At 33.8% G+C, this 12,730-nt stretch overlaps 1 protein-coding gene across 2 annotated transcripts in view; it reads left to right on the plus strand.

Annotated features, from left to right (window-relative positions):
- The first annotated feature begins 4,840 nt into the window (after window positions 1-4,840).
- Window positions 4,841-12,730, plus strand: part of LOC127871361 (sodium-dependent phosphate transport protein 2B-like) — a 32,369-nt gene continuing 24,479 nt past the window's right edge. The window contains exons 1-8 of one of the 2 annotated variants that reach the window (XM_052414176.1): window positions 4,841-5,020; window positions 5,361-5,405; window positions 8,194-8,326; window positions 9,761-9,892; window positions 10,467-10,610; window positions 10,941-11,132; window positions 11,981-12,099; window positions 12,438-12,606. In XM_052414176.1, coding sequence (XP_052270136.1) covers window positions 4,967-5,020; window positions 5,361-5,405; window positions 8,194-8,326; window positions 9,761-9,892; window positions 10,467-10,610; window positions 10,941-11,132; window positions 11,981-12,099; window positions 12,438-12,606 — 988 coding nt within the window. In that variant the 5' untranslated portion in view covers window positions 4,841-4,966. The remainder of the gene's footprint in view (window positions 5,021-5,360; window positions 5,406-8,193; window positions 8,327-9,760; window positions 9,893-10,466; window positions 10,611-10,940; window positions 11,133-11,980; window positions 12,100-12,437; window positions 12,607-12,730) is intronic. The other variant, XM_052414175.1, reaches the window with a different exon arrangement.

The raw sequence follows: 12,730 nt of genomic DNA on the forward strand, positions 1-12,730 counted from the left end.
TTAAAAGCTCATCGCAAAAGTAAAAGTAAAAGTACAAATAAATCTTATTTTATGAACGTGTAACACGAACTACTCATAAGGTGGTGATATGAAGTTTCTTTATATAATACTAATTTATAAACAGTTTGAAATTTACTACAATACGTTATGTAACACCTATGTTACATAAATAAATACAATATATAAAAATAATTTGAACAATATGATTATCTCAAATTAACAACGACAATTTTACAGAAAGGCTATGTACACCAGTCTAAGTTAAATATAGCTGTATAAACAATACACTCTACGATGACTGCCGACATTAAACGGAACTCGGAGGTATTTCGTACAGATACACAACCAATCAGTCAAGTGTGTCATAAATTTCGCATGCGCTGCTTTTTTTTATAGTTTTGTCACAGAATACTCGGTCTTCGCAAACTGGTCAAGGATAAAACTCCTACACCATGAGTGAAGAAACGATCAATATATATATTGGTCTGTGTTTTATGGCGGGAACTAAATGCGCTTATTTGTTTTCAGACATGTATACTGACTTACTTAGACTGCATGTTGTTCATGTTTTAGTCACAATGTCCTTCGACATGTTAGACATAATTATGGATGTTATTTATTGTTATTATTGTAAATGTCGGTTAATAGCTATTCATAGCTAATGTTTCTTTGGTACACATGCACCGACTTAAAATAAATTTGATTTGATTTGATTTGATTATTAAAGCAAACGTAGGCAAGTTCAGGCAAAATATTCAGTACACGATATAAACGACATTCAAAATTGTACGTAATATGTCGAATACAGGAATGCAGGTATGGTCATGTAAGACTCAAGTGAGTGTGTAGAAGACTTATATCGGGTGCACTGAGGATTTCTACCAGGGCGAATGACACCCAGAAGACTTCCGAATTGAACCTGCGACCCGGTAGTTCTGATATCTGCCTGTTACAGGTACAACGCTCCAGAATATAGACCACATATCCGTTCTTTAAACAATAATACTAATAATAATTTTATTTGTGCACATATCATATCAATACAATCAACAGTCATTTTTTTTAACAATTTAGATATATCACAGATAGTTTCCATCAGAGATCAAAATACATATATATATGGTTCATACTATATCACAATTTATCACACTTATTGATCAATATTACATGATATTTTAGTATAGAAATATAAGTGCATTGGATTACCCGTAAAGTTTTGACGATATAGCGTACACAACTTATTTCCAACGGAATCCAAGGCCGTCACATGTAGAGTTAAATGACGCAAAAGTATATTATAAATTCATCATATATGATGAAACGAGTTCTTAAGATGGCATTTTCCGGTTCAAGCGTTTTATTTCATGCAAACCATCCGCCCTCCTTTAAAAATCAACGCCACGAGTGAAGAAACTTACAAGGTTTGATGTATTTATTGGTCTGTATTTTATGGAGGGAACTAAATGCGTATATTTGTTTTAACACATGTGCAATCACTTACTTAGATTGTATATTGTTCAAGTTTTGCGTCGCTATGAACGTCAAATCTTACAGAAAACGTAGGCCAGTTCTTGCGTAACCAGCTTTATACGTTGACGACAAAAAGACATCGAAATTTGTACGTAATATATCGAATGCAGGAATGGTCATTTAATACGCAATCGTAGGTATACACTTACCTGGTACATATAATCTGTAATTCATTTACCGGTACTCAACTTTGTGACATGGTTATCGTGTATTGTGCCATATTAGATCGATTTCGAGGTAATACATGTATCACGTTTGCAAATAAGTTAAGCCATTTGTGCCTAGCGTCCAGAAAAAAGGCCTTGGCAAACAGCGTAGACCCAGATGAGACGCCGCATGATGCGGCCTCTCATCTGTGTCTACGCTGTTTGCTTAAAGGAATGTCTGTAAGAAATATTCGAATATAGAAATACATATACTAGACATCCCTAATTTTGGAAATAAATTGATCCAATTTAGAAGGATGGGAGAGTCCACTTGGCATACATGGGTTAAATGTTACCACATAGCGCAGTTAAATCAAGAAATTTACAAGTAAATAAAAATAATGCCATTTATGTGTAATAACTAACATTAACAAAACCTAGTTATGATACACAATCAGGGTAATCAGTCTAAGGTAAAAAAGACCCATTTAAGGTAGTTGTACACACACTTTCGTATTTTTGAAAAGTAATCCATTTGATTTATTTACTACCATACAATAAAATAAAAAAATATGTCTATACCCTCTACATGCGGATTCTAATAAAAATATATACATATACATGCTATTTATCATAATGACTATACACTCTCTATATATTACTTCGCATAAGTACTACATGCATCCTACATGCGACTTTTCATAAATATGTAAGCCCCTTCTTTGGTTACCATATTTACTTGCATGTATCTTTTCTTTACTTGGATAATTCTTACAATGATTTACCCCTTATATATATTTTATTATCAATTTAAAATTCTTAGAATGCTATTCGTATCTCTCATACTTCAAAGAAAAATGTCGATTGTTGTATACCGGTAGTAGTATTACTAAATCAACATTTAACTCTCACAAAACGAAATTGGATTCTTAAATTCGTGTTTCGTTGTAATAAAATTGTAAATCGCAAAAAAAGCTTTATTGAATGAAAATATGGCCTTCATTAATTACGACTAAATTATCACTTAAAACGACTCACCTTTTAAATTGAACTATTAATACATTGGAAATTAAAATAATCGGTCCGTGCATGTGGAACACATCCAAATGGAAGAAGAGAACAACATCTAAACTGAAACCGACTAGAAAGCGGAACAAACATTAGGCTATATATACAATGGGTGGTGTTCTTGTTAATTAAAAAGATCGTCAAAAATGTAAATTGTATGAGTAAATGCATTAGTCACGCGTGATGGGTACAGAGTGCCTTAAAAGTGGCCACAAAATCATCAATGAAACCATTACTCGGTTATGTTGATAAGAGATCACGCGTTTCACTTATGTCGCAAGTCTACCCGCCTCTCTGTTTACAAGTTACTGGTACCTTGACATGTTCATGCAATGTTATTAAACCGAAGAAGTTTTCAATGAGCTTTTTTAAGAATACTAAATCGTTGTATACGCTCAAACAAACAATCCGACGATCGAGGTTTGACACACATGGAACATTTATGCAACAGATGTAAAAATGGTCAATGATGAAACCTCCTTTTTCGGTGCAGATTGATTCGGTGTTGACATACGAACCAAGTATCCGTCCATTGACTGACATTGTCACTAAATATCAGGCAAGTCCAACACATTCAGTACCTTAAGCTGATAAAAACAATGTAATTCAAAATTGAGCTCGTGAGTCGTTTTTTTGCTGTTATAGAAACAAACAGACATTATCTGTCAACTTAAATTGTAAAACATTTATCTTCCATGTTTCATGCATTTGAATCAGCTTATATTTTTTGTGGATTCGATCAATCGATATAGGCCTGATTTTTATGGATTTGACCTAGCGATATTTGCCTTAGTTTTGGTGGACATGAACCCGTTGTATTACAGTATTAGCCTTTTAATTTGTATTGGAAACATCCAATGGTGTTATTATTTTTTAATTTGAACTTGTTATTATTTGTTTATTTGAATCAGCGATTCAAGTTATAAAAGTGTATATTAACCAAAGAAAGTTGTCTTACAGCATTATAGGAATTGAGCATTGATATTTTAACCCATTTATGCCCAGCGTCTAGAAAAAAGCCTTTGCAAACAGCGTAGACCCAGATGATACGCCGCATGATGCGGCGTCTCAACAGGGTCTGCGCTGTTTGCTTAAAATAATTTCTGTAAGAAATATTCTAAATATAGAAATAAATATACTACACATCCCTAATTTTGGAAATAAATTGATCCAATTTAAAAGGATGGGAGAGTCCACTAGGCATAAATGGGTTAATTACACTCAAATATATCAGCCATATGTGCCTCTACTGAAATATGTTCAAATAAGGCATTTTTATCTCTTTTGAACCCTTACCGCAAGCGATAGAAGGAGCGGTTGACATGATTGATCTTTCATGCCTTCGTGTTTAGGCTTTTTCCAAACTTTTAATTGCATTGAGGTCGCAATTCGTCAACGTGCAGACATCCGGAAAACTCAGTGCTGTTAATCTACGTATGTCGAACGTGTTTTGCTAAAAAAAAATCGAATGCCGCAATTAAGCGCGACGCACATGATTACAAAAGGCGACTTTGTTGCGCAACTGGACTGCCTGTGGTGAACAAAAGTAACACGACACGCTTGTCGCAATTCACGTGTGAATTATGAATCAAACGAGCGTTTTATGGCCCGAATTTCAACAATCGCGTTAAAATAGCGTGCACAACACGCCTGTTCCAAAGGTATACATTGTGTTGTAATGCAGTGCTATATCGAATAAAGGCATTCTTTGTTAACCGAATTATTTTCCTGACAATTATGTTATCGATTAGGTCACTTAGAGCCCGTGATAAAACGATAACCAATCGTATGAGAACAGTATCGCTGGGAAATACGTTGTCCCGGATCCGCGGCTATTTTTTTTTTATCTCCGAATCCGATTAAGTGTCGGGTACGCAGCCCAACATGCTGGTGAACCAATCAGCAGACGACACGCTTAGAAAGTTAAGACGGTGGTAAATCTGACAGAAGTACTCATCCGATTAAATATTTTCGTCCCAAAATATCGAACCCGATACGACCTGCATTTTAACGTAAGTTGATATGCGTGCTCACGGCTCGAGAAACGAAGCTTCACTTGTGATGACATCTCGAAAGGTTGACATTGATTTCTCTCCATCGGGTATATAAGCAGATGACAACCTGAGCAATTTGCATTCAATTGTCCTTGTGTTCCAAGTATAAGTCTGAATATCAGACAATTGCCAGTCTGGTTATTCTGGGCAATTGAGCTTTTGGTTGCCATGACTTCGAACGGGTTTGCAACAGGGAATGAAACCCCACCACCACCTTATGAGGTAAGTGTTATGGTGTTTGATGTTTTCAATATAAAATGAATTTGATGACATGTATAAATCGAAAGCTTAACATTGTAAATACCTGTGAAACATGCGCTTAATTTATACTTTCTTTTTTATTCTTACATGTCGATAATTGTGTGTTAAATATCATTTATTTTATGAATAGTGCAATAGTTTATTAAATTTATAAAACCAATAATAAATGTTTATTAATAGCTTACGTATAATTAAATAATAATTATCATACAATGAAATTGGCCGCCTGAAAAAAAATTATTGCCTTGTTTGAAATTTTGAATTGCAATATTTATTTGTTTCCATTTATATTTAACATTAGAACGGGGTCACAAACCTGGGCTACAGTTTCAGCAATGGCGATATTGTAAGTTTGTTTAAATTGTATTAGTTACTTTATATTGTTATTATTATTATTATTATTATTATTATTATTATTATTATTATTATTATTATTATTATTATTATTATTATTATTATTATATTATTATTATTATTATTATTATTATTATTATTATTATTATTATTGTTATTATTATTATTATTAATATTACGTGCATTCGGTTTTTAGTTAGACCATACTTTTGTTACGCAATTGGATTCTTTCTAATGATCAATTAAAAGTCGTAATTAATACGTAGACGTTACGCACAAAACGGAAACCAAAAAACGTTGCGTTATAAAATCTGTCTGTTGTAAATAAACAACTGTAAAACATTTTTTTTATCCAATAATTAAACTAAACGTATTTCTTTTCGAATAGAAAACGAATTATTCGAAATGTTTGTCACATTAAATCGTCATTAACTTTACTTTCCGAGTTAACGGCCTTTTTTACTTTTGGTCGTTTATCTTTTTCCCCCGTATAAAATATGTACAAAAAGTACTGTATATACTGTTTAATAGAAAGATGTTTTCCACGGAAATACTGTGCTATCCGTCAGCCGTACAAAAAATCTTACATACAAATTTCCTAAATAACGCTGTAATTTTTTTTATTGAATAACATTGTAAAAAAAATAATTTGACCACTAAATAATTAAAAAAAAACAACACTCCATTAAATAACAGCGACACACGACAATTTCTATAACTACAAAAAGCTTTATCTGGAAAGTTGTGTCTTGTCAATATCTGGTGGTACGTTTTATTTCATACAAATAGGATCTGGCACGAGTTGTCATATCATTGTAAAGAAGTGAAACTCCAGCTGCTGGAGCAGTATTGAATTCTTATTATATACATACATGTACTTTGGCGAAACCACCAATCTTGTAGTTACATTAATACACATTGCCAATTCAACATACATAAATGCGGGAAAGGCAGCTTGTCAGATAATGGTCTGTAAAAATTCCGTAAAATCTGCAGAACTCTCATTTGATGAACATACATGTTTACTTTATAAATACAGAAAATACCATATTTTATTAAACGAGTTCAGGAGTTTTGGCGAGCTTACTAACGAATTTCCTGGACGAGTTTAATAAAATATGGTATGATATGACAACGAGTGTCAGATCTTTTTTATCACATGCTTTTAAATGAGCAAATAAAATAAATATTTACGCAAACATAATGGTAAGTCCCGAATGTTGTTTACATTTCGTGACGTCATTTGACGTTGCAACGTCATTTCAGCTAAATAACTTAAAGGGGCCTTTTCACAGATTTTGGCATTTTTTAACTTATTCATTAAATGCTTTATATTGATAATTGTAAACATTGGATCGTAAAAGCTCCAGTAAAAAATCAAGAATAAAATTAAAAAAAGGAAAAGAACATTGCCCGGAGCAGGTTTCGAACCTGTGACCCCTGGAGTCCTGCCAGAGTCCTGAAGTAAAAACGCTTTAGCCTACTGAGCTATTCCGCCGAGTACACATAGTTGACGTATTTTATACCTTATATAAAAAATCTTCGTAGTTTCACAAAATTTAACGACAAAAACAGAACTCTCCAAATTATTCAATCGTTTCGCGTTGCAACGCTTTATTATTTTTAGGTTTTAAAATCGTCAAAAGATGCATATAATGGCTATATTAGAGCATGGTAAATGTTTAGTATTACTGTTTCCTCACAAATAACATAACTAAAACGAAAATTTGCGAATCTGAAACAACTTTTTTCAATTTTGTCAATTTACCAAAGCGTGAAAAGATCCCTTTAATGCGATTGGTCAATAAACGAAAACTAAGCCAATGAAAACGCATAAAAATGTTGTATTACACATTTGTAAAAAAATTGTAATGGTTATATTACATGGGAAACAGGGTATGGCATGTGATAAATACTCAGTCGACACTGAGTCACGAAAAAGTATGTTTTTAATACGCACACCATTATTTAACCGGCGTTCATTAGGACACTTAAATTGCAAACAATTTTACATCCTATTGAAAAACATGTAAAAGTGCATGCCGCATTTACATAACTATGTAAGGGGAATCGAGTTTCATCGTTATACGCTTCGGCTGTTAAGAGATTAACCCATTTATGCCTAGTGGACTCTCCCATCCTTCTAAAGTGGATCAATTTATTTAAAAAATTAGGGATGTCTAGTATATTTATTTCTACATTTCGAATATTTCTTATAGGATGTAAAATAATCTTCAGGTAAACACATGTCAGATCATCTATTTTGCAATTTAAGTGTCCTAATGAACGCCGGTTAAATAATGTTGTGCGTATTAAAAAACATACTTTTTTCGTGACTCAGTGTCGACTGAGTATTTATCACATAAATGGGTTAACCAATAAATAATGTGCGTATTGCGCGTCTAATTTTCAGCGACGATGAGAAAGTAAGGGCATGTAACCGGAGGGGACTTATGGTTTGCGCTCTGTTTGTCAGTCTGCCTGTCAGTCCGTCACACTTTCTGGATCCTGCGTTAACTTTGAAAGTTTTATAAAAAAAAATTCATGATACTTGAAACATGGGCAGATGACAATATGAAGATTATGCAAGTCAATTTATTTTGTTAAGAAATCTGGTTGCTATGGCAACAAATAAAAAAAATACCGACACTGGTGGAGTTTCACCGGTAGGGGACCATATTGCTTGGCAATCTCTTGTTTATTATTGTATGATTATTTCCAACTATCCCAAAGCCGTCAAACTTGTTTCTCTTAACATTTCATTTGTCGCTATTGCACAGGCTATGGCAGAAAAAGCACTGGAGGTGAACGTTGAAAAACAAAAGGAGGAAAAGGTGGAGATTGAAATGGAGAAAACGGAACCAGACCCTTGGAAAATCTCTGAAGTCTACATCGAGGTCACACCCTGGAACGGTCAGTGGAGTGCATAGAACTTGCTCTAAAATGGTGTTATGTTGCTATTTTATCTTAAATATTCTTTATTCTAACTAAGCTGACAGAACTCTTCGCAAATGACATATAACAAGTAAATATTCTTGTTTTTAATACAGAATTGTATTTTTTTAAGCATTGCCATTGACACGGAAAAGTGGTTTTTATTGAAATTAGTAAATTGACGGCAAAAGTTTCTATAAAAAGGATTCAGAAAATGATGTTATAATTCACGTCGCGCTTGGATCAGAATTATATAAAACATAAACGGATTAAGATACCAAAAATAAGTTTGTAATCTGACATTTTAAGCGAGCGATTAATTTTAAAGGGCTCGATACAATGATAGATTACTTTTTACAAAATCGATATATTGCATATGCAATTTGTGCAGCTATCAAACTTATTATCGATCATTTTACAGTTGTGTAGAAATTATAGTCGTCCCTGACTTATTAAAAAATAAGCGAAATTAATGTGCCACTCCAAAGATCCAAAAATATATATAATAGGGTAAAATATCGAACAGCATATGAGTTGGCTTATGCGCATGACTGCTTAATTTTGTCTTTAAATGAGACGCGTTCTGAGAAAACTGGACTTAATGCATGTGGGTAAAGCGTCATCCCAGATTAGCCTGTGTAATCAGGGACGACACTTTCCGCCTAAACTTGATTTTTGGTAAGGAGGAACTTCCTTTAAACTAAAAATACCATAAAAGCGGAAAGTGTCGTCCTGCTAATCTGGGACGGCACTTTACGCACATGCATTATGCCCAGTTTTCTCAGAACACGACTCAAATGATCATTCGTATTTTGGACATCTTTGTCTTTGTTTACGATAACTGTTTCCCATGTTTAAGCATCGAAACCATAATATCAAAAACCAGATAACTAATGCTAGACTTTTGAGAATTTGGTCTATATGCCCTGCACGTATGGTTTGTTGCTGTCCAGGTGAAATCATATAATGTAACAGCAGCAGAGCACTCATGCAGAAGTCCAATTAATTCACCTTCCATATAGGCCATGATTGCTCTTTGTACTATGGGGACACACACGTGTAATCAAGCGATTCACCATAAACAAACATGTATTTATCCTTCTGCCAACATAGCGTTACAGCATTCTGGATAAAATAGGTTGTCATTTTATAAAGAAAACGTGTGCAGGAATAATCTGGATTATTTCGAACAGTCCTGGTAACTTAGGTCATGTTTTTTGTTTTTAATTGATTTTTCGCCTTTCTCAACAGTAGTTTAGTCACATCACGACGGAAAATTTACCAACTCTCAATATCCCGGGTTAGCAGGTTAACAAACACTATGTGTCCAGACTTATGCCAGCATAGAAATATATATACTGTAATCTACGTATTTCTGTGCTGTCAGCGTTTTGATGTAACATCTAATTTTAGAACTCTCTTCGTGCGGAAAGTTCAAGCGGGTCACGTGGGACTACTTCGGCAAGCTTGTCGTCCTCGTCGGCCTTCTCTACCTTTTCATCTGCTCTCTGGATTTCCTTGGCAACGCGTTCAAACTCATCGGAGGTAGGAAACCAGTATAGGTGCAAGTTTATTTTTGCAGTACAGCTGAATATCAGAGCAATGCATTTTTGCTTGTTCATGCATAGACAATACGTAAATGCTAAATTGTTTTTATTCGTGATTTGAAACATAATGTAAATTCTTGCGCTACACAATATAACACAATAACTCAACAAACACGGTGAATGAGCATTTACAAATTGTTTTAATGATGCTAAGAGTGAGTTTACGAAAATCTTTTTTCGTTAAAGCAATACACAGTAAGGTGATTTTTGTAAATGTTAGTGGACGCGTCTCATCCGCATGCTGGCGCAAAATGAAAATATTACAACAGATGTCCTATCATAAAACGTCAGGACACTGGTTAGTTTAGAAGCAAAACCTAGAAAAATGTCCGTTGTAGTATACAATTCTAGACGTATTGAAATGTCCAGATGGGATTCTTTTCGGATAACAATTCGCAACTTTTCCACATAACAGTTCAACAGTAAATAAAGCATGTACAATTTTACGAAAATCTCGGGTAAATGCAAAGTCACATCTTCTAAACAATATTTTAATGTTATGTTAATCATAGGCAAAGCTGCCGGAGATATTTTCAAACAAAGCGATGTTCTGTCAAACCCCGTGGCGGGCCTTATGATTGGTATCCTAGCAACGGTTATCCTCCAATCATCGTCAACCTCAACGTCCATCGTCGTCAGCATGGTGGCCTCAAAAAGTAGGTCGATGAATTAATTGTCGATATTTTTTATAATCAATGAAATCAATATGCACTGTCAATTATAACCTTACGTATTTAACCCGCGGATTCAGTATTCATAAAACGTGTTAATAAATGATAATCACGGTTTCAATGCGCTAATTATATAGCGTTGATATTAAACTAATAATAACATTACTTTTGCTGTTAAAATAGTGTGTTTTTTTTAATTTTGTATCAATTTAATATAGTAAATAGCCATTAAATATTAACTAAGTTTTTAAAAGCAATGAACCAAAACTTAATAAGGTTAATATATCTTATCACATACATTATGTTTTTCTCTAGTTGTTCCAATCCGTAACGCTATCCCTATTATCATGGGTGCAAACATAGGAACTTCCGTTACAAACACGCTCGTCTCCATTGGCCAAATCTCAAACAAAGGAGAATTCCGGCGCGCATTCGCGGGCGCCACTGTCCACGATATGTTCAACTGGATCACAGTTTTGGTTTTACTACCCGTAGAAGCATTTTCGGGTAAGTCGAATTTACCCCTCACCCAACCCCACCCGTCCATCCAAAAACAGACAAAAGCGAAAGAAAATACATGATAAAACACGTTTAATTAGTTGTTAAAGAATAAGATGGCCTTTTTATTTTTAAAACGTTTTTGTTCAGTTTTAAATTAAAAAATAGTTTCATTGTTCTGCGCGATTGCAAAAAGGAAACATCTTCAGAGTGTATTATAACGTGAAAAGATGGGAAAAAGACATTTATTGTATTTAAAATGTGTCTCCTTTTTCTGCCGTTGAATGTGTTTGTCAAGCAGAATACACTTTTATGCTATAGTTATTTTGATATCCAGGAAAACAATCCGAATACACAAAAATGTAAGGTGATTATATAACGGGGAAAATTTCAATATAAATATTGTTATAATCAAATGCACTTGACTTAAATATATTTATTAAGTAGATGGCATTCAATCTTATACAACGTGAATAAAATGATTTAAAGAAACAAAAAAGTTTAAATTCAGATAAAATATGTACAACTCCGTTTGGGTAGCGAACTCTTTCCTTTGCCGTCATACGAAAAAACGACAGTTGACATCGCTCTAAGCAATGGGGTTATCATGATTGATAAATAACTTATTGATATGTACAATTCACACAGTGATGAAGTCAAAATAGAAAGAGCAAAACAAATAGACCCCGTATAATTACATTATTTTTTTCTTAGAATGCACAAACAGTTACTTTTTACATATAGCTAGTTGTGTCCGTTGTTACATGCCAGTATTATGATTGTCAAATTCTGATTAAAAAAAACTTGTGTGCCCCCTTTAAATTGCATGATCCCTTAAATGGCCTCATTTATTCCAGGCTACCTATTCCACTTGACTGAATATATTCTCGATTCCATGACATTGACGACTAACAAGGGCGCGGACAGAGAGTTCCTAAAAGTGCTGACTAATCCCTTCACGAAACAGATAATTCAAGTAAGTAATATTGATCATAAGTGTCTTCGAACTAAGTGTAAAAAAATATTTTGTCATAGATTGTTGTCGAATAATATGTATTATATATGCGCAGAAATTCAAGTGCTTAGCATTTGAAAGTTTCTGTGTTGACCTTTTGGAATGTGGTTTGAAACGGACGTTTTATTAATGTAAATTAAGCTTAATTTCTTTTATACGCGAGGTGTTTTACATACATGTTTGTTAACATTAGCTCCGCAGCAATCATATGATATTTAAAAACCTAGAGGAAAGATGTGTTTACATTTATACTGTTTGAATGACTTTCTTAAATGTTAATGTTTTTCTCCCTTCTTCAGGTGGATAGTAACGTGATTGAGGCTGTCGCCAATGGCGACGCAGATGCCATGAACAAAAGCATGATCAAACATTGCTGCAAGAAGGGAAGCGTCGACGTAACTTACGTCAATACGTCAACGCCTGACAACCGCACATACATCGCAAAGGAATCCATCTGTCTGGAGAAATGTAAAAAGCACTTAAGATATATATTATATCAACTGATCGTGGACAAGCATATATTTATAAATAACTCTTAGTTTAATATAATTTGCGTCTTACGTGCATGAAGATTTACGCATTATTTGTAAAA

The sequence above is a fragment of the Dreissena polymorpha genome, chromosome 3, assembly GCF_020536995.1.
Source record: "Dreissena polymorpha isolate Duluth1 chromosome 3, UMN_Dpol_1.0, whole genome shotgun sequence".
NCBI lineage: Eukaryota > Metazoa > Mollusca > Bivalvia > Myida > Dreissenidae > Dreissena > Dreissena polymorpha.